Consider the following 23204-nt stretch of genomic DNA (forward strand, 5'->3'; position numbering starts at 1 on the left):
TGTACTTTTCAATGACTCTCCTCCAATAAAAACTCAAAATGCTGAAAGGACTAAGCTTATCAAGCAGGATCTAAAAGTGAGAAAAAATTCTAATGTTTTAAGTTGATGACTTATCATCAGAAAGTCATCAACCTGAAAGTTCAAATGCTGGTGGAACTCAGCCAGTCAGGCACCATCTATGGAAAGGAATAGAGTTGATGTTTCAGGCCAAGGTCCTTCATCAGGACCAAAAAAGATGCTTGAATTTTGAAATAAAGGCACAAATGCTGGCACCTGCGCAGAGCAGGGGGACCCTTTGGTTAATGGCGGGCGACTGTGGCATAAAAAAAGTTGGAAACCTTTTGGTGCAGATAGCAAGTTAACTGAAAGTAACTTACTCTCTGTACTTTTGCTGATCTACCTGCTGAATATTGGCAGTAGTTTGTGCCTTTGTTTCTGATTTCAAGCATCTTTTTGTGAGCGTTTAGAGCTACAATATGCAGATTTTCTTCTCAGTTCTCTCTCTACATTTTTGGTAATCTAGGGAGCACTGGCTTTAACCTCCCCAGCCTTCTCCTTGGTAGAAATGTACCTAAACTGCAGCTGAAATATTTCCACCTTAAAGATCATCCATTTGCAGATTTTGCCTCCTATGCTTTGATTCTATGAAAGGTCCATACTTGAAATATCAGCTTTGTTTCACTTACCCCACAAGTTAAGGAACTCCAGCATGGAAGTAATTCAGAAAAGGTGTATCTTGGGTGGTTGACGTTTGGGTTGAGTTGTTCTCTGATCTTGACAATTTACTTGCAAATGTTTTGTCACCATACAACAATGTCTCCTTGTAAGGTGATGAAACGTTTGCAAGTAAATTACCAAGATCAGAGAACAACTCAATCCAGACTATCTCTGGATCTTCAGCTTTTATTATTCTCTCCATTTTAACCAGGCCACATCTTATCCCAATGAAATTGGCCTTCCTTTAGTGGAATATTTCTTTCTTGGACTGCTAAATGTTTTTGAATAGCTGTAGGTCCTCCCAAGGTAATGACAGGATTCCTGTTCCTGAGATCTGTTCATATTGAATGTTAGAGGTGAGGCTGTGAACTGTAGCAGAAGATGCCTGCAGAGGTGGGTTGTCCCATAGGAATAAACAGCCTGGAGACACATTTTAAATTCTGTATGGCCATTCTTAATAATAACACTGCTATTAACAAAGTTCCTCCATGAGGACTACAACTTTATTGTAGGGTCTGGAGGCTTGCCTGCCTCAATTTCCCAGAGAGCTGTGTTGGCTGGTGTCAGCACCTTGTGCTTTGGCTCTTGGCAGGGTCTTCCATGTCAAACAGGTCAAAGGGTAGAGACCAGACTAAGAGTGGTCCACCAGTCCTCCAGGTTTGGGGGTTCAGCTCAGGGCTAACAACGCTGTCTGGTCAAAAGAAAATTGTTATGTAAAGAGCAATGAAGAATCCTTCTATTCTGTGTGTGCTGGTATGGACAGACAGAGATAGAGAACCTTCACTGCTGCCCTAAATGTCAGCGGCGTAATGGGAATAAGTAAGTAGTATTAACAAAGTTAACCTGAGCCTATCTCAGGGTAATAATGCTGTTCTTTTAGATAAGGTTTAAATGCTATTGACTTTTTTCTACAAAGCACATTGCTGTTGGGCCAGACAGCATGTCTCTAGATAGGGTTCACAAAATGGACATTAATACATTAACTAGAACGTTTTTTCTTTTGGGTTTAATGTGGCAAGATTCCAGCTTGTGCATCATATGTATGGACTGTACAGGTGTCCACATGCTGGGGAGGGTTTGTATTCTGAAGCCTGTCATATTATGATTAAAATTCCCCACAAACCTGCTTCACTTGGCTTGGGTTATTTCCAAGATTCATTTCAACTTCCTCGTGAGAAATATATTAATGAACAACATTGACTTGAAGTCTTCCACCCCCTTATTGAAATCCCAGTCTATATTTGGATAGCTGAATTTCCCCCATCACATCTCTGAAGTTTCCTCACAAATTCACTCCTAGATCATCACTTTCTCAGCTAAATTCAAAAATGACCCTCACTATCGAGTCAGAAAGTAGTGATTTCAGACCCTTGACCACTTGTCCAGAAACTTGACCACTAGCTTTAGCTTGAAGCTACAGTGCAATTCTGAAAGAGTTCCTCCAGTAGACTTAACCTTTATATAAAACTAGACCTTACTTATCAGCCAAAATAGGCTTGTGGGATCTTTTAAATTCACCTGAGGGAGAAGATAGGGATACACCATCTCCTCCCTCACAGGAACATAAAAAGATCGCACAACTATCACAGTAATACCCAAGAATCCTGGCAAATATTTATCCATTAATCAATATTACTAATAAATTCTTTGGTCATCACTTATTTCTATTAGAGGGACAAAATGAAAGGCTTAACATTTCATTAAGGATGTTAATGTTCAGGCTCTGGGCCTGAACTCGTTGGGAGTTTAGAAGATTGAGGGATCTCACTGAAACCTATTGAATATTGAAAGGCACAGCCTCAGAATACAAGGATGTCCCTTTAGAACACAAGTGAGGAAAAACTTCTTTAGCCAGAAGGTGAATCTGTGGATTTCTTTGCCACGGGTGACTGTGGAGGCCAAGCCATCAAGTATACTTAAAGCAGAGGTTGCTAAGTTCTTGATTAATAAGAGTGCCAAAGGTTACAAGGAGAAAGCAGGTTAATGAGGTTGAGAGGGATAATAAATCAGCTGTAATGGAATGGCAGAGCAACCTCAATGGGCCAAATGGATGAAGTCCACTCCTATGTCTTATCATCTAAAATTCTGGAGGAACTCAGCAGGTCAGGAAGCATCAATGGAGAGGGATGAATGATCAACATTTTGAGGCTGAGACCTGAACTCCTCTAGCATTTTGTATGTGTTACTCTGGATTTCCAGCGTCTGCAGATCGGTTGAGTTTCTACTGGAGGGATTCTCCTTTGTGTCAGTTATGTTGCAGTTCTGCATTGTTCACTGGGGTGTATGCAATATTTCATATAAAACCTGGGCTGAGAACTCTGTAAATCATGCAGTACATTGTTAAAAGTAGGACCTTTAATAGTGTTGATGTGCAGAGGGATCTTCATATCTAAGTCCATAGCTTCTTGAAAGTGGCTGCACAAGTTGATACGGTAGTAATGACTGCTTATGGAATGATTGCCTTTATTTATCACAGCATTGAGTTCAAGAACCAAGAAGTTATGTTGCAGCTTTATTAAACTCTGGTTAGCCACATCAGGCCTATCACATTCAGTTCTGGTCACTGCATTGCAAGGATGTGGAGGCTTCAGAGAGGGTGCAGAAGAGATTTACCAGGATGCTGCCTGGTGCTACAAGAAGAGATTGGACAAACTTGTGTTGTTTCCTCTGGAGTGGTGGAGGCTGAGGGTGGAACCTGATGCAAGTTTATAGGATTATGAGAGGCACATGTAGATAGGTAGCCCAGAGTCACAATGTCTAATACCAGAGGACATGTATTTAAGGTGAGAGGCCTAAGTTTAATTGAAATGTGTGGGGCAAATTCTTTTTTTTTAAATACACAGATTGGAAGGTGTGTGTAATGCACTGCTAGGGGTGGTAGTGAAGGCAAATACAACAGAGGTATTTAAAAGGCTCTTAACGTTTGAACTTTGAAATTTGAGACAGGTACACAAATATGCAGGAAATGGATTTGTGCTGGTAGGATGGACTAGTTTAATTGGATTTAATTCCTAGTTTAATTAGTTCAGCACAACACTGCAGACCGAAGGGCTGGTTCCTCTGTTGTACTCTTCTAAATTCTATTTTGCTTTTTAATAAAGTTCAATGTAGGATTGATAGGAAAAAGTAGTTGATATATGCCAATGAATTCTCCAAAGATATCTGACAAAATACCAAATATTGACTCATAGTTCCTGAACTGGCTTTAATTTAGACTAAGGAACAGTTACAGTATTAACACTTACCCTTGGATATTAAAATTAAAGGCACCCAAACATCAGTCACTTAACTGGCTAAACTCACCTACTCTCAGGAAGGTCTTGAGTTCCAGCGGCCGAATTGTTGGCTGCTTTTCCACTCGACTGTAAGCTTCAGCAATGTTTTCCACCTGAACCTTTGGGCACTTGAACAACTCATAGGTGCCATCACGGTTTTCAATAAAACTCCGGGTAACTTCCAGTGGCATCTGTGAGATGGAACAGGTGATGTGGTTTAGATTGGAAGTGTTTATTCCTATCCCAAGAGCCATTTTCTGTCATACAGAAACATTTTTGACTACTAACATTGCATCCATCTCAGACATTCCATCTCCCTACCTCCGTGAGTAAATGACTTCCCTTATTTATTATTTTCCTTATTCTGTATGGTAATGTTTTTTGCACTTCATTCACAATGATCAGCTTCCCACCATCAATTTATCTAAATACATGTCTTCTCTTTCTTCCTCAACAGACATGTTCTGATGAAGTCCTCAACCTGAAACGTTAACATTGTCTGTCTCTCCACTACCCCTCCTGAGTAAATCCTGTGTTTTCTATTTATTGTTACAGTCGGCCCTCCTTATCTGCGGATTCAACCAACCGCGGATCGGGAAAACCCATAAGTTCTCTCTCCAGCACTTGGTGTTTGAGCATGTGCAAACTATTTTTTCTTGTCATTATTCCCTAAACAATACAGTATAACAACTATTTACATAGCAGTTACATTGTATTAGGTATTATAAGTAATCTAGAAATTACTTTGAAGTACAGGCAGTTCCAGGTTATGAATAAGTTCTGTTCCTGAGTCCGTCTTTAAGTTGGATTTGAAGTCTGAACAGGTACATCTGATATTATTTAGCGTCAGTTAGTCAAACGTTTTTCTTAGTATATAGTACATATTTTACCTTTCTATGCATATAAAACACTTAATGAAACCACTGCATTGCTTAGTAATAATTGTGGCTTTCATTGGGGCAGGGCCTTTCACATGCTCCATTAAAATTGTTCCCATTGTTGACCAATTGTGGCCTAATGCTTTTCCAGTGACTGGCGGCGTTTCACCTCTTTCTGGTCACTTTATTACTTTCACTTTATTTTCAATCATGATCATGATTATTTTTGTGAACAGAAACACTGTGGATTCAGAGCTGCACCGCCAGGTCCTAATGTCCACCACACTGAGACAGGTTAAAGAAAATCCGGGGTTCTGCTGGGTCCTAAAGACCACTGCACTGAGCCAGGTTAAATAAGGGACTTGAGCATCCGCGTTGTTTGGTATTCGCCGGGGGGAGGGGGTGTCTCGGAACCAATCCCCCACGGATAAGGAGGGCCAACTGTACTTGCAATACTGTGTCATAAGGCCATAAGACATAGAAACAATTTAAATCATTTGGCCCTTTGAGTCTGCTCCATCATGGCTGATTTATTATCTCTCTCAACCTCATTCTCCTGCCTTCTCCCCATAATCTTTGACACCCTTACTAATCAAAAACCTATCAACCTCTACTTTAAATATACTTAATGACTTGGCCCCCACAGCCATGTGTCACAATGAATTCCACAGATTCACCACCCTTTGGCTAAAGAAATTTCTCCTTATCTCTGTTCTAAATGGACATCCCTCTATTCTGAGACTGTCCCCTCTGATCTTAGACTCCCCACTATAGAAACATCCTTTCCACATGGGCCTTTCAATGTTTAAAAGGTTTCAATGAGATGCCCCCCCCCCACCCATTCTTCTAAACTCCAGCAAGTACAGGCCTAGAGCCATCTAATCACTCCTCATACATTAACCCTTTCATTCCCAGGACCATCCTCTCCAATACCAGCACATCCTTTCTTAGATAAGTGACCCAAAGCTGTTCACAGTACTCCAAGTGCAGTCTTGACCAATGCTCTATAAAGCCTCAGCATAACATCTTTGCTTTTTATACTCCAGTCCTGTCAAAATGAAATGAAAGCTCCCAGACCCATTTTGTGAATTGGCAAGGCAATGATTCAGATCTACTGAGATATCATTCTCTGAAAGGAGCACTGACTACTAAGGAAAACAAGCTTAACTCATCACGCACGATTTAACCTGGACCCACAAGCACCTCCTCATTAGTCAAGAAGGCATAGCAGCATCTACACCTTCTAAGGAGTTTGAAGTGTGCAAGGCTCCCTACCTACGTTCTAACAACTTTCTACAGGAGCACCATCAAGAGTTTCTTGTCTGGCTAGAGAAGCCGCAAGGCATCGGACTGCAAGACCCTGAAGAGGTTAGTAAAAACCGTCGAGAGAATCACCAGGAACCCTCCCTCTTATTTGTAACATTTACCTTAAGCATTGTACAAGCCCCATTTCCAGAAAAGTTGGGATATTTTCCAAAATGCAATAAAAACAAACTTGTTGTGGTAATATTTTGTTATATATCGTGTGTGCACCCTGCTCAGGAGGAATGGTGTTTTGTTTGGCTGTATACTGTCAGATAACAATAAACCTGAATGTGAAACAATTAAGCTACATAGTATGTACCTTCATATTTCCTCAGAAAGTGAAAAAGTAAAGGACCAACGTTTTCTCCCAAAATCAAGGCTTGTCTTTGATCAAAGGGACTACTGTTATAAAATGCAGATTTAAACTATCTTGCTTTCAATTCTCACCATCAACCTTTTAGAACCCCACCCCCCTTGAAAACACTAATATCTACCTCGGGGGTATCAAATATCTGTTTGATCTGAAGAATATTTGTGATCTGCCAGGTGTACTTGGAGAACGTTCCCAGGGGTAATGCATCCTTCCGAACAAATCCTGCAGTGAAATTAATGAGATAAAAAGGAGAGCCAGTTAATTTCTGCTGTTTTTGCCTGACCCAACAATCCAACCTCACCTCATGACAAGTCAGATTTAAAACCAGCAAATTCAATAAGCAAAGCCTTTTGGGGGTACCTCATAAGCCTACCCTCTCCATAACAAGCAGAGGTTATTATTGGGATGTACTGGGTATTACCTCATTGGTACAAGTTATGGTGATGATTACATGGGCCATGCCACTAGAGATATAATAGCAACTTGTGAAGAACACATGAAACAAATGGCCTCTTAATTCTGCAGGTAGCTGGCCATTAACGTTATTGTTCCCAACCACAGATACTGCCTGACCTGCTGTGTTTCCAGTACTTTCTATACTTAGTTTCACTGTATCCTTAAACTAATTTTGTCAGAATTTTATCAAACTTTGACCCATCTGGTTTATTATCCACACTATAAACTTATTTCACAATGGTTTTATGTTCCAGGTACATCCATAGAACACAGTACAGGCCCTTTGGCCCTCGATGTTGTGCCAACCCTTTAACCCAGGGGTTCCCAATCTGGTGTCCACAGACTCCTTGGTTAATGGTAAGGCTTCATGGCATAAAAAAGTTTGAGAACCTGCACCTACTCTAAGATCAATCTATCCCTGCCCTTTTACATACCCACCATTTTTCTACCATCCATATTTGATATTTAATTTCTATACTTAATTCTATTGAACATCAGGTTTCCAGCCCTGCTCCTGTCAGAGCTCCGAGTGTCAGTATTGACTAACAATCACTTTTAACCATGACAAAAGTAATCTGTTCTTTACGCATTGACAAATGTGCACCCTTTGACAGAGTCGACTAAATCTGATACATCACCGCAAACATATTCCAACACCTTTTGGCTATCATCTGGGAAACACTGTTCTCGCTTGCTTCCATGTTTATCCATGAAATTGAAGCCAGAGAATGGTTTCCTTTCCACGTCTGCAGCCACTCACCTCCCTACTAGTCTACCTACAATTCCTCACCTACGTTCTGTCCCTCATATAAAAACACACCAGTTTCCTCATGTATACTCTCATGTAACCTCACCACCATCTCAAAATTGTTGTCTCAGACCCTGTTCTTCATCTTAATGTAACATTTTATCATATCAAGATAACTTACATGACGTTGCCGTTTTTCTCTCAGGCTAGCTGCATTGAATTACATTCGATTGAAAATTCTCTGAATGAGCTCCTCATCAAGCTTCTCTATTCTGCCCATCTACAGATGTACCATGGAGAACATTCTAACTGACCGTCTGTAATGAGAGGGAGCACTGCACAGTATTGAAATAAGCTGCAGAAAGTTGTAAACTTAGTCAGTGCCATCATAGTGAACTAGCATCCAGGACATCTTCAAAGAGCAATGTTTCAAAAAGGCAACATCCATCATTAAGAATCCCCATCACCCAGGACATGCCCTTTTCTCATTGCTACCATCAGGGAGGAGGTACAGAAGTCTGAAGACACACACTCAGTGATTCAGAAATAGCTTCTTCCTCTATGCCATCTGATTTCTGAATAGACATTGAACCCATGAACACTACGTCATTACTTTTTTTCTCTTTTTGCACTACCTATCTAATTTAACTTTTTTTATATACTGTATACATACACATACTTCTTACTGGAATTTAGTTTTTTTATGTATTGCATTGTGCTGCTGCTACTGCATAACAACAAATTTCATAACATATGCTGGTGATATTAAACCTGTCTCTGATATGACATTCCTGTTCCAGATGTGAATCAAAATTCCTATACAAGTCTCATCATACCTTTCAGACAAGTTCCCACAATTCTTTTCTTTTATTTTCCATGCCTCATGCCTTTATCATTTTCTAAATCCACTGTGACTGCTGAACAGCCACATTTTCTGAACTTATACTATCTCTCCTTATTGCACCGAGACCACCATTAATTAACCGTGCCACTGCTCTGTTCTCCCTAGCTTTTCTTCATAAACCAATCTCTCAGTGTTCAGTTTCCACTCTATTATTCCTACCGGCACGTCTCTAATGGTTATTAGATCAAAGTTAATTATTTTTATTTTCATCTCCAGTTCATCAGTTTTCTTTCAAAGATAGCGATCAAATCAAAAGCATTTAGTTTTGTCCTTTACTTTCTAGTGTTATTTGCTCTCAGAAACCTAACCCTCTATCCTTTGCTGTGCCAGACTACTTATCCATTTCCATATTAACACCTCCTCCAGCATTCTCTGGTTTTATTTCAAGGTTTCAGCATTTTCAGTTTTTTTGGGGGTTTCTAGTAATTCACGGTTCAAAGTAAATTTTATTATCAAAATAACTTAATGTCATCATATACAACCCTGAGATTAATTTTCTTGTGGGCATATTCAATAAATCTATAGAATAATAACCATGGCAGAATCAATGAAAGACCGCCCAACTTGGGCATTCAGAGTGCAGAAAACATCAAACTGCGCAAATACAAAGAGAAGAAATAATATAATAAAATAATATTAGAATAAATTATTTTATTATAATATAATAAAATTATATAGTTCAGTGTCTTACTCGATAACGTTTTTGTACAGTGCTTTGGGAAATTTTACAAAGTTAAAGGCACCATATATGTATACAGACTGGTGTTGGAATACATTCGTAAGTTGATAGTATTGATAAATGCCAAATTTTCTTTTTGATAGATGAAGCATCTTTCTATTCTAATTTTCTACATAAAATAAAATCACATCTAAATCTAGTTGTAACTTAAGCATACTTCCACAGTCAATATGCAAAACCCGGGGTTTCTTCTAGGATTGAAAATAATTATTAGATAGGTATTTCCAAATCTTATTGTATAGTTGTAGAGAGTGGTGCTGATGCAGCTTTGAAGAAAATCAAGGGCAGGTTCCCTACATGCATGTAGTTTCCAGTGTTTTAGTTTACTTTATCAGTATAAATTATACTGTAATTTTTAAGCTCCGTGCAGAAAGGAATGGTTTTTCAATACTGCCTATCCATCAATATTTCAAGATACAGAACAACTGCCACTTCACTTTACTCCCAATGTGGCTTTCCTCTACAACCTACTAGAATTTAATGGAAATGCTCTATATCCCGCATCAAATATTTCCCATTTCCATGGATGGGATTCTTTGAAATAAAAATAACAGGAACCACATTCTGCAAGGAATTACATTGAATTTATTGTATTTATTGCAAAGAAACAGGTTATTCAGTGCAAAACATCTATTTTCTGTTTCACCTGAGCTCACTCAAACATTACTTCTTTGAAATCTTTTAGAATGGTCTTCCAGTTTTTCTCACATATACATGTGATACATGAAAAATAAATATTGAGAGTCAGGAACAAATAATCTGAAACTCTCCAGGTTTTCTTTTCTCCCCCTCTTCTAACTCACTAGGGGGGATGGGATTATCAGAGTTTTCTGACCTTGTGTAACCTACGGCATTTTCAAATCCCACTTGACCTACTCCTGAGTACTTCTTCCCCACACAAGACACGTTTGTCCAGGGGTATGGTGCAACCCATTGCCTGCATGGTTGAGCAGTTCATGTTACCTGTGGTAGAGTTGGGAAGGCGTTTCTTTTTACTGCCCATGGAAATCCTCTGCTGCAGAGCATCAAAGAAAGCCTGAGGCACATGGAACACCAGTGGCTCGGGTTTGCCTGTATTAACAACAGTCTGCATTTAAATTAACCCTTAACAACAAGATCTACAGCTTTCAACTCTTGCAGCGTATCAAACAACAACGTGTATTTATAGTTACCTTTAATGGACAATATTTTTGCAAGGTTACACAGGAATGTAATGAGACAAGAAAATATCTTTAGACACCAAACCACAAGAGGGCACATTAGAAAGTGAAAGATTAGCTTTATTTGTCACATGTACATCAAATTATACAATGAAATGCGCCATTTGTGTGAACTCAAATCAGCACAGATTATGCTGGGGGCAGCCCACAAGTGTCACCATGCTTCCAGCAGCAACATAGCATGCCCACACTCAATAACCCTAACCCTCTGTTGCCTTTGGAATGTGGAAGGAAACCAGAACACCCAGAGGAAATCCATGCAGTCACAGGGACAACATACAAATTCCTTGCAGACTGAGGCAGGAATTGAAGCCTGATCTTACAACTGACACTGAAATAGCATTACACTACTGCGTCATCCTTAGAACAACTGAACAGTAGTTTGGTCAAAGAGGAAGAGACTTTAGGGAGATTTTGTAGAGTAAGTGGTAATTATTGCTGTAAACAAACAAGAAGAAAAAAAATCAGAGATTAAATATATTATATTATTTGTAAGGGCTCTCTGGAGTAGTCTTTTAAAACACATCCATTGACAACTGCAGCTGGAGCTGTCGATGGGTATATGTGAAACCCAACACGCAGAGATTTATGTACAGCTTGGAATGATGGTGTTACCATAGAGGTTCAGTAAACCATATCAGATTGTTATTTATTAACACTAGAGAGGTCGCTATCAAAATACAAGTGGCTGCTGTTGGCAGGATGTTTGCTGAAGATAACATTCACCAAGTGTCTTGATACCTTTATTGCAAATATAATAAACTTTATGTCCTCTGTTTCAGTACATTCAATGTGCTATTAATATTTATTATGGGAACATGAACAAAGTTTTTCTTCCTGAGCTCCAGATCACAGTAACCAAACATTCTGTCTCCTCAATAAATCCCATGATCAACATTCTATATGTAAAGGTTGAGTCGCAAATGCAGTGTTAGCATTCATTTCAAGAGGACTAGAATTTAAAAACAAGGACGTAATGCTGAGGCTTTAATGCACTGGTCAGACTATACTTGTAGAATTGTGAGCAGTTGTGGGCCCCGTATCTAAGAAAGGATTTGCTGGCATTGGAGAGGGTCCAGAGGAGGTTCACGAGAACGATCCTGGGAATGAAAGGGTTAATGTATGAGGTCTGCTTAATGGCTCTGTACCTGTACTTGCTGGAGTTTAGAAGAATGGGGGAGAAATGTCATTGAAACCTATCAAATATTGAAAGGCCTAGATAGAGTGTGTGTGGAAAGGATTGTTCTAATGGGGGGGGGGGGGGAATCTAAGACCAGAGATTAGAGCCTCAGAATACAAAGATGTCCCTTTAGTACAGAGATGAGGAGGTATTTCTTTAGCCAGAGGGTGGTGAATCTGTGGAATTTACTGTGTATACTTGGAGCAGAAGTTGCTAAGTTCTTGATCAATAAGGACATCAAAAGGTACAGACAGAAGGCAGGAGAGCAGAACTGAAAGGGATAATAAATCATCCATGATCAAAAGGTGCAGCAGACTCAATGGACCGAATGGCCTAATTCTACTCCTATGGGGTATGGTCTTATGGTTTAAATTATGTTGTTGCAAAGACAAATTAAGACATAAAACCATTAACAACTTGATTGATTATTATAACAAAATGTTACAATCAAAGATCCTTTAAAACACCTATAAACTTTGTAAAAGAATGTTGCTCACCATCGAACTGGTAATGCATAGTCTGGTTGATCCGTTCAGTGACACTAGCGAGCCATTCTTGAAATGATAGGTTCACTTGTGATTCATCAATGGGCTGGGTCGCCACTGAAACGTGCAAAGAAAACATCAGTCTTGTAGTCCACGAGGTGCTTCTCCAAACAAAAAAAACTTACGTGGTGGACAGCTGATACCTTTTTTCTAGGTATGAGCCATCATCACTGTGGAATTCTTTTATAGTCCTGTAAGGCAAACTATAATCAACACTAATCAAAGTTCAAAGTAAATTTATTATCAAAGTACGTATATGTCCCCATATACTTCCCTGAGATTCATTTTCTTGCAAGCATTCAAAGAAATACAATAGAATCGATGAAAAACTACACATGACTGACAAACACCAATGTGCAATAGAAAACAAAACATGCAAATACAAATAAAAATAATAATAGCAATAAATAACCGAGAACATGTTGTAAAGTCCTTGAAAGTTAGTCTATAGGTTGTGGAATCAGTTCAGATTTGAGGTGATAAATGTTGGGTAGTGAGAAATTCTCAACAAAGCTGGCCTAGGAACCTGCCCTGTACTAGCACAATGTCTTGGCATTCCACCACACCATTCTTTAGAATACTTAAAAAAAACTTTATCCAATATCACTGCAAACACTGAAAACCACAGACAATGATTACTATTGTGAAGGTTTTTCTCAATGTAGAATTCCACAAATGCTTTATTGCCCTTTATCAAACACCATTAATTTATATCCACCTTTTCGGTAGTAGGAATAAATTCCCAATGATAACTTTAAGCACAAGAAACCTTCCAATTTTAAGTATGTGGCTTGGGAATGATCCCAACGATAAAGGAGTTAACATATCAGGAGTGTTTGATAGCTGTGGGTCAGTATTCAATGGAGTTTAGAAGAATGAGGGGGAATCTCATTGAAACCTATGGCAAGGCCTGGATGGAGTGGAGGTTGAGAGGATATTTCCACTAGTGAGGCAAGCTTGGAATGGAGGGTAGAGCCTCAGAAAAGAAGGACATACCTTTGGAACACAGTGGAGGAATCTAAACTGACAAAGGATTCTTAAATGTTCTACTTGCCCCAGCATAAGCAATTTCACCTTGTTGACAGTGACAATGTCTAGGCAATAATGTAAAGAGATATAACGTTCAGTGAGTTTACCCATTACATCGTCCTTTTTCCTCTTCTTTGCTTTTGAAATGGCATTGGCTCCAGCCTGAGCTGTGTAGTCCTGGGGATAAACTGCCAGCAGTCGCCGCTCAGAATTTGGCTGAAGCCCTAATTTTTAAAAAAGTCAGAACTAATGTTAAGTCAGCATCTCAAAATTCACATTCATGAATCCAAGTGAATTAAGAGGGAACTTCTTTATCCACAGAAATATGAATGAAAGTGAAACCTCAATCACAAAGAGTGTTTAAAGCAACCAGCATAGTTGAAGAAGCGACTAGATTGCCAGCTTGTTCTCCTTCCCCTTCCCCCACCTTCTTACTCTAGATCCTCCCTCCTCCTCTTCTAGTCTTGATAAAGGGTTTCAGCCCAAAATACTTACTGTTATTTCTCTCCATAGATGCCTGAGGTGCTGAGTCTCTCCAGTATTTTGTGTGTGTTGCGTTAGGTATGGGTGGTGGTGTGGAGATACACCTCTACTAAAGGAGGTGTGAGGCATTGCTTCGCTCTGCCAGCCAACACCCTAAGGCAAGGTGTTACACCTGCTTAGCAGCCCCCCCACCCCCGATCAGGGTTACTTGAAGCCATGGGAGCAGGTGGTGTATGGTCACGTGAACAAATGCTGTGTAGCTGGGGCCACCCGTCTTGTAAAGACGCTGCCCAGAAGCCAGCAATGGCAAATTAATTCTGTAGAAAAATTTGCCAATAACAATCAAGGTCATGGAAAAACCATGATCACCACATCATACGGCATGGCACATAATGAGATGATGATGTGTTAGATAAGTGCAAGATAAGAAAGGAATATACATTTATGAAAATGGTGTTAGATGAAGGGAGGAAGACGGAGTGGAACTTTAATACACTAGGGTGGCGTGGTTGGTGTAATGCATTACAGCACCAGCAGTCACCGACTTGGGTTCAATTCCTGCTGCTGCCTGTAAGGAGGTTGTACATTCTCCCTGTGACCACATGAATTTCCTACGGGTGCTCTGGCTTCCTCCCACCTTCCAAAGACATACTGTATGGGTTAGGTTAGTGAGTTGTGGGCATGCTGTGTTGGCACCGGAAACATGGCGACAGTTGCAGGCTGCCCCCATCGCAAATGAGAGCGACAGCCCGTGTCAAAGTGCTGGGTTATGGACTGTAGTTTTTGATGGACCTAGATCTTTGGGGGCTTTGCTATTGCTTGCCCGTTGGTGGTGCATGCTGCTGCCTGTGCATGGGAGGGGGAGGGGGTTTTGGGGTTCTAACATTTTTTTGTCTTTCATTCTTTGGGGTGTTCTGTTTCATGGATGTCTGTGAAGAGTAAGAATTTCAGGCTATATATTGTGTATATTCTCTGATATTAAATGGAACCATTGAACCATATGACAAATAAAGCTAATCTCTTTAATCTTTATATTGAAGCACTATTTGGAAATACATTATTAATGAAGTTTAATTTACACTTACAGAATTTCTGTACCTACCTACAGAATCAAAGTTGATGAAATATGAGAATTCTTGCCCTAACTTCTCATCACTAGCAAATGCACAGACACAAGCATAGAAGTGGATGCAATGTTTGGGTGTCTCCTCTTTGCTGGTACTTGATTTGCTGGCTTTGAATGCCTGGCATGAGCAGTGGAACTTGTGCTCCATAACGCCTCTAGTCCTAGTTTTCTCATGGAAGGAGACATGCAGAAACCCTAAGCTGTGCTTCGGGCTAGCTTTGCACTTCACCACCATGATGGTTTTGGTGATCCGTTGCACCAGGGGCCCACTCGATTCTGTTGCCAAGGTCCAGATGGCCTGCTTCGTTTCAGTGGTCACTTGAAGAGAGTTCAGCACAGAGCTCTTCAGAGTATGTGGAGTGGCCTCCATTTGACACTCAACAGCAAGCTTAATGTGCTGACACTGATTCTCAGCACCTCCTTGAGAAGACACTTTGAAACAAGTGGGGACCAAACACCGGCCCGTAATGTGGGTGATAATGGTCCCATCCACCGTCTGTATTGCCTCAGTCGTGCCCAGTTCCACAAAGCCTCTATAGTCAGGTCCTCGATCCCGAAGCCTCACAGAGTACACCTGTGAAGAAGATCCGGTCACAATTCGAACTGCGTCGACACTGGGTTGTTGCTTTCGAGCTCCATCCCTGAAGACAGCGCCACAGCTTTTATTCTTACAGCTCAGCCCTCGAGTACCATTGAACGTGCCACACTTTGGACACTTCTTAATGCCCCGTAATGTGGGTTTGCCCAAGTCAGCTAGAAAAGCTGGAGTTTTCATCCTGTCTGGCTGTGGCTCCATTTCTTATATGTGTATAAGCCTACAAGAGAGTAGATGGATTAAACTCAGTAATGAAAACAAAGTAGTGCCTTAGGGTATGATTATACTGAAACACAGAGATAAATTGGAAAACGTGCCTCCATCAATAACAATCACCAGGAAGAGGTAGCAACCAGGTTCCAGGACAAGTCAGTAATGTAGTTTATAAGAAACATAGAAGATGGAACAGTACAGCACCATACAATGTTGTGCCAACCATTTAACCAACTGCAAGATCATTCTAACCTTTCCCTCCCACATAGCTCTCCTATTTTTTCTTACATCCACATTCCTTTAAGAGTCTCTGAAATGTCCCAAATATATCTGCATCTCCCTCCACCCCAGACAATGTGTTCTACGTACTTACCACACTCTGTGTAAAAAAAAATCAACTACCTCTGACATCCCCCTCATACTCCAATCACCTTAAAATTAAGCCCTCTCATCACACAAAATGCTGGAGAAACTCACCAGGCTAGGCAGCATCTACGGAAGTAGGTACAGTCGACATTTCGGGCCAAAACCTTCAGTCCTGCCAAAGTTGACTCCAGCATTTTATGTGTACCACTTGGATTTCCAGCATCTTGTTTTCTCTTGTTTATGCCCTCTCATATTAGCCATTTTCACCCTGGGAAAAAGGCATTGGCTGTGCACACCATCGATGCATTTTGTCATCTTATAGACCTGTATGCTTCTCATCCTCCTTCACTCCAAAGAGAAAAGCCCTACCTTGCTCAACTGTTTTTCATATATGATGCTATTAAGGAAATATCATACCAGATGTCTGAATGGTTCATGATCATGTCATTATTCTTTTTCTTTTTTTTGCAATATTTATTTATTTTTAAATTTTATCTTTCTGTCTGTAGCTCTGGTCTTTTGCAAACTGCACAATGCACTGCCACTGACATCTTCCATTATCTTAATTACTTCAAGTCTTACAAATCTCACTGGAGAGCATTTCAACTGGTCGTATCATCATCTGGTATGGAGGTGCCACTGTACAGAATCAGAAAAAGCTGCAGAAAATTGTAACTCAGCACCTCCAAGATGAGCACTAGCTTCTGCACCATCTTCAAAAGAGATGCCTCAAGAAGGTGGGATAAGACCACAAAACGGAATTAGGTCTTTTGGCCCATCGAGTCAGCTCCACCATTCAATCATGGCCGATCTTTTTATCCCCTTTTCAACCCCACTCCCCGGCCTTCTCCCCGTAACCTTTGATGCCATGTCCAATCAAGAACCTATCAAGCTCTGCCTTAAATACACCCAACGACCTGGCCTCCAGAGCTGCCTGTGGTGACAAATTCCACAAATTCACCACCCTCGGGCTGAAGAAATTTCTACGCACCTCTGTTTTAACTGTACGCTCCTCAATCCTGAGGCTGGGCCCTCTTGTCCTAAACTCCTCCACCTTGGGAAACATCCTTTCCTCAAACCCAGAACCATCAAATGATTACCCTTTCATTCCTGGAATCATCCTTGTGAACCACCTCTGGACTCTCTCCAAAGACAGCATGTCTTTCCTTAGATCAGGAGCCCAAAACTGTTCACAATACTCAAGGTGAGGCCTCACCAGTGCCTTATAAAGCCTCAGCATCACATCTTGTATTCTAGACCTCTTGAAATGAATGCTAACATTGCATTTGCCTTCCTCACCACTGATTCAACCTGCAAATTAACTTTTAGAGTGTGCCACACAAGGAATTCCAATTTCCTTCGCATCTCACATTTTTTGGATTTTCTCCCCATTTAAATCGACATATTTAATTCTACTACCAAAGTGTATGACCATGTATTTTCCAACATTATATTTCATTTGCTACTTTCTTGCCCATTCTCCTAATCTGTCTTCTGTAGTCCTTCCTCAACATTACCTGCCCCTCCACCAATCTTCATCTCATCAGCAAATTTGGCAACAAAGTCATCTATTCCATCATTGATACAAAGCGTAAAAAGTAGCTGCCCCAACATCCATCAGTAAGGACCCTCACCATCCAGGACATGAACTCTTTCCATTGCTGCCATCAGGGAAGTAGTACAGGAGACTGAAGGTGCACACTCAATGTTTTAAGTACACCTTTTTCCCCTCCGCCATCAGAATTTTGAACTGACAACTCTGACTGAAAGAACAAAATTTTAACAGAAACAGCAATGAAGAATCCTTATTCATCTGAGTGTGATGGTATTCCTGAGTCTCCATCTGGGACTTGCGTGACTGACTGAGAGGAAGCTACTGACGTGATGAAGGAAGCCCTGAACCTCGCCAGAGATGGAGGACCGTCATTGATGTCCTAAACGCCAGCGGCATAACAGGCATTGTCACATGAACACTACCTCACCTTCTGCTTTCTTTTTGCATTACTTATTTTTTCTATTTCTTATTGTAATGTATAGTAATTTTTATGTCTTGCACTGTACTGCTGCTGCAAAACAACAAATTTCACAAATATGTCAGTGATGAGAAATGTGATAGGTCCTAAATTCTAGAGTACCCACCCACACTAAGCCTCAGACCTGTGTTTTACCAGTGGCCAAAAACCGCTCTCCTTGTACTGTCTAGTATACACGGCCCAATGCATAGGATGCAGAGGGATATAAACTCAGCTAGCCCCATCATTGGCACTAGCCTCCCGACCATCAAAGATATTTTCAAAGGGGATGCCTCAAAAAGGCAGCATCCATCATTAAGAATCCTCATCACCCAGGCCATGCCTACTTCTCGTTGCTACCATCAGAGAGAATCTGAAGAACACACTCATGCATTTTAGGGACAGCTTCTTCCCCTCTGCCATCAGGTTTCTGAATGGTCCATGAATACTGCTTCACTATTTTGCACTTTTTTTGTATTTATTATTACAACATAGTATTTTTATGTTTTACACTATACTGCTGCACAAAACAACAAATTTTATGCATATGTCCATGATAAAAAAATGTGATTCTGATATAGGACTGAAATCCTATGGTAGCCAACCACACTAAGCCTCCTTGTTTTTTTTAAAATTTTTAATCTGCTGGATTAAACTTTTTGATCTCATTGTCCTTATTTTCCCTCTCTTCCCCTGTGTCAGCTTTAAAATTGGATTTTCCTTGGTAGGCCGATTGCTGAGCTGATTGTTGACCAGAGCATGAATGATGCTATACTGATCAGTTCTAAAAGATGCTATGTAAATAACAGTTTTGTCATTTTCTTTTCCTTCCTCCCATCTTCCACCTGAAACAATGTTGTTGCCCATTTCATCACAGGAAATCAAAATTTTATATCTTTCACAATTGCAATCTTTAAAAAGTTAAAAAAACTACAAAATGTGCTCCTATTTTAGAACTGTATGCTTATCTAGTAAAATTAAATATTTTAAATTTTCATTAAAATACCTAAACTTCATCATTACAATGTCATGACTTTGATCAGCCTTAATTCTAGCAGTGATGAGACATCCTGACACAGTGTTGCCATGATAACAACCTCTCTCTCAATGTCCAACAAACAAAAGAGCTGATTGTGGATTACAGGAGGAACGCAGACAGGCTCGCTCCGATCAACATCAATAGGTCTTCAGTTGAGAGGGTGAGTAGTTTCCCGTTCCTCAGTATACACATCATCAATGATCTCACCTGGTCTGTCCAATCCGGCTGTGTGGCAAAAAAAGCACAACAGTTTCTCTTCCACCTCAGGCGACTGAAGAAGTTCAGCATGAGCCCCCAGATCCTCAAGACCTTCTACAGGGGCACCAATGAGAGCATCCTGACTGGCTGTATGACTACCTGGTATGGGAACTGTACCAACCTTGATTGCTGGGCACTGCAGGGAGTGGTGCGGACAGCCCAGTGCATCGGTGGATGTGAACTTCCCTCCATTGAAGACATTTATAGCAGCAGGTGCAGTAAGAAGGCCTGGAAGATCATCGGGGACACCAGTCACCCCAACCACAAACTGTCTCAGCTGGTTCTGTCTGACAAATGGTACCGCCGTATTAAAGCCAAGACCAAAAGGCTACGGGACAGCTTCTTTCTACAAGCCATAAATACACATGTCTGTACTTTGCCACTGAGTCATAACGCAAAGATTTTTACTCCCTCACATTATGGGATGGATGTAAGATTTAAATAAATTCTTAATTCTAAATGTTAATGTTTTTCTTTATTTTAAGGTTGGCTGATTAGCAGGAAGCAAAGAATGGGAATAAAGGGATCTTTTTCTGGTTGGCTGTCAATGACTAGTTACATTCCACAGAGGCCTATATTAGGATTGCTTCTTTTTATGTTCTATGCCAATCACTTGGATGACGGAATTGATGGCTTTGTGACCAAGTTTGCAGATAAATCAAGAAAGGCGGAGGGTCAGGTAGTGCTGAGGAAGCAGTGAGGCTGCAAAAGAACTTAGACGGATTAGGAGAATGGGTTAAGAAGTGGGAGACGAAATGCAGTGCCAGTAAGTGCATGGTCATGTACTTTGGTAGAAGGAACAAAAGCATAGAATATTTTCTAAACGGGCAGAAAATTAGAAAATCCGAGGTGCAAAGGAAGTCCTCTTGCAGAATTCTCTAAAGGTTAACTTCCAGGTTGAGTTGATAGTGAGGAAGGCAAATGCATTTTGAGAGGACTAGAATATAAATGCAAGGATGTAATGCTGAGGCTTTACAAGGCACTAGTGAGGCCACAATTGGAGCATTGAGAGCAGTTTTGGGATCCTTATCCAAGAAAGGATGTGCTGACATTGGAGAGGGTTCAGAATAATTCTGGGAAAGAAAGGATTATCATATGAGGTACATTCGATGGTTCTGGGCCTGTACTTTCTGGAATTCAGAAGAATGGGGTGAGGAATCTCTTTGAAATCTGTCAAGTGTTGATAGGCATAGACAGAGTGGATGTGGTGTTTCCTATAATGGGGGAAGTCTAGGCTTAGATGGCAGAGCTTCAGAATAGAGGGATATCCTTTCAGAACTGAGATGAGGAGGAATTTCTTTAATCAGAGGGTGGTGAATCTGTGGAATTCTTTGCCACAGACCACTGTGGAGGCCAAGCATTTAAGATAGAAGTTGATAGGTTCTTGATTATACAGGGTGTGAAAGGTTATGGGGAGAAGGCAAGTGAATGGGGTTGAGAGGGAAAATGGAACAGCCATGACGAAATGGAACTGATTTGATGGACCATATAGCTTAATACTGCTCCTATATTTTATGTTTTTATGGTCTTTTCCACAATACTGATGCTACAAGAGCCAAAAAAAAAGCAGTAATAATTTTGACATCACCAACCTGAGATACTGGTCTTCAGCAGTAACTTATGTTTAAACAATTTGCCTAGAAATGCCTGGAATGCCAGAGTTTATTTTCACATATGACCCTCAACAGAGTTGAAATTATGTAAGATCTTTGTAGCCATCCAGGACTTTTTGTAAAGAAATGCAATCCATAACAGGGAGCAACATGCTGGCCAAATTACAGAAGGTCCCTCGTAATGTACGGAGTTAAATGACCGGATGATGAAACCAGATAAGAGAGGAAAAGGATGCTAGGCAGAGTGACACAACCCATCACAGAAAGATACAAAGACACGACGAGACCTCAGAACCTTTGCAGCAGATTGAACGATGCTCGAATCTACTGCATTAGTTCTCATTATATATAATTCGTGGAGTTCGGAGTAACTTCTAACTAAAACAAAATAGCGATTAAGGTCTGAGAAGTAGAACTTGTGCCAAGAGCCAAAAGCTATTTACGACTGCCAGTTGATTGACATAGACCCTTCCTTAATTGCAATTTCTATTGGTTTAAACTAAGGACAAACCCGGAATATCCAAATATGATTGGTTATTCCAGTTGTTAATCAGGTCGCGAGACCGCGCCCACTGGGACATTAATGTGCACCAGAAGACGACCAGCATTAAAAGCTGCAAGATCAGCCTTCATGGCGGGGATATGTCACTTGAGAGAAGGCTAGCCGCTAACACAAAATTAATTTCCGCTGATAATGACATTAAAAGCTTACCTTACTCAGGAGATAGTTTCCTTCCCTTTTTCTTTGATGTAAACGCCCGGTCAAAGCCAGGCTCGCATCAGACGCTCCGCCATTTCGCCTTACAAAAACCGCTCAGCGCTGCGCTGTAACGCCAGTGCCAATTGGCTGTCCATGGTCACCGGGGATAACCCCGGCCTCAATGCATTTTAGGAGACGTAGTCCTTCTGTAGTTCCATTCCGCCGCGGCCTGATACTGGTACTACATTTCCCAGAACGCAAAGGAGCCACTCTCCCTTTCAATAGAATTCAGACCAGGTCAGAGCTTAATTATAAAAGCAATCAGTAAAGAGATTGCAATATTAATAGTAAAACATTTACTTCACGTTCACACACTTAAGCCCAATTATTCTAAAGTATACTTTAAATCAGAGAGAGATTTCCATTTGATCATTTTATTGTAACGGGGAAGACTACAAAAACATTAGAAAGACTAGTTTCTGCAGTGTGAACGGCGTCCTTTCAGTATCATAGCTACTGGAACATCTTAAGAACTCCAAAGCCAGTGTCGCTCCATGATTTAAACTATGGCTATCCCTCCAAAGTCAAGGCAGCCGAGAGAGCTTGCAACCATTCAGCACACCTGTCTGTCACAGAGATAATCCTACTGCTCTTCTTCGCTGGAAGGGTGGGGAATAATTGTGAAGTCTACCACATCCTGTATTCCTCACACACAATAGGTTAATCTAATTTACCCATACGGAGAATGGGATTTACGCCTCAATGCTTTTTATGCTCGCTTTGACCGTCAAAACATAGAGGAACTGTCACTAGTTCCCACAGCCCCCGATGATCCATCGTTTGAGGCCGACGTGCGAGCAGCCTTCAAGAGGGTGAACTCACGAAAATCATACGGTCCAGTCGGGGTATCTGGCGAAATAATAAAGACTTGTCTGATCAACTGGCGGGAGCGTTCACTGATACTCTTTAACTCGCTTCGGTAGTATGAGGTACCCTCCTGTTTCAAGCAGACTTCACTTGTACCGCTGCCTAAAAAGGTAGCAACCTGCCTCAACGACTTTCGTCCAGTAGCACTTACATCCACAGTGATGAAGTGTTTTGAGAGGTTGGTGATGAAATACACAACTCCTGTCTGAAAAGCGACTTGGCTCCGCACTGATTTGCCTACTGAAGCAACAGATCCACAGCAGATACCATCTCATTAGCTCTTCACTCAAGCCGGGAACATCTGAACAGAAAAGTTGGTAACTTATTTTCTCTTTCTACTTCTCTTCTAATATTTATATCTGTGCACATGTAATGCTACTGTAACACTATAATTTCCATTGGGGTAAATAAAGTATCTACCTATCAGGACGTTTTTATCAACTGCAGCTCAGCTTTCAATACCATCATCCCCTCAAAACTAATCAATAATCTTGAAGACCATG

General features: G+C 40.7%; 1 protein-coding gene across 4 annotated transcripts in view; it reads right to left on the reverse strand.

Annotated features, from left to right (window-relative positions):
* Nucleotides 1-21897, reverse strand: part of c1h2orf42 (chromosome 1 C2orf42 homolog) — a 29170-nt gene extending 7273 nt beyond the window's left edge. The window contains exons 1-8 of one of the 4 annotated variants that reach the window (XM_059963326.1): nucleotides 21787-21802; nucleotides 19583-19748; nucleotides 14955-15793; nucleotides 13477-13593; nucleotides 12293-12397; nucleotides 10359-10466; nucleotides 6670-6770; nucleotides 4021-4183 (exon numbers count right to left, since the gene is read on the reverse strand). In XM_059963326.1, the coding sequence (XP_059819309.1) occupies nucleotides 4021-4183; nucleotides 6670-6770; nucleotides 10359-10466; nucleotides 12293-12397; nucleotides 13477-13593; nucleotides 14955-15774 (1414 nt within the window). In that variant the 5' untranslated portion in view covers nucleotides 15775-15793; nucleotides 19583-19748; nucleotides 21787-21802. Of the gene's footprint in view, nucleotides 1-4020; nucleotides 4184-6669; nucleotides 6771-10358; nucleotides 10467-12292; nucleotides 12398-13476; nucleotides 13594-14954; nucleotides 15794-19582; nucleotides 19797-21786 lie in introns of those variants that run through there. The other 3 variants (XM_059963322.1, XM_059963330.1, XM_059963317.1) reach the window with 3 other exon arrangements.
* Between the last annotated feature and the right edge of the window lie 1307 nt (nucleotides 21898-23204).

Source organism: Hypanus sabinus, chromosome 1 (genome assembly GCF_030144855.1).
Source record: "Hypanus sabinus isolate sHypSab1 chromosome 1, sHypSab1.hap1, whole genome shotgun sequence".
In the NCBI taxonomy this organism is placed as follows: domain Eukaryota; kingdom Metazoa; phylum Chordata; class Chondrichthyes; order Myliobatiformes; family Dasyatidae; genus Hypanus; species Hypanus sabinus.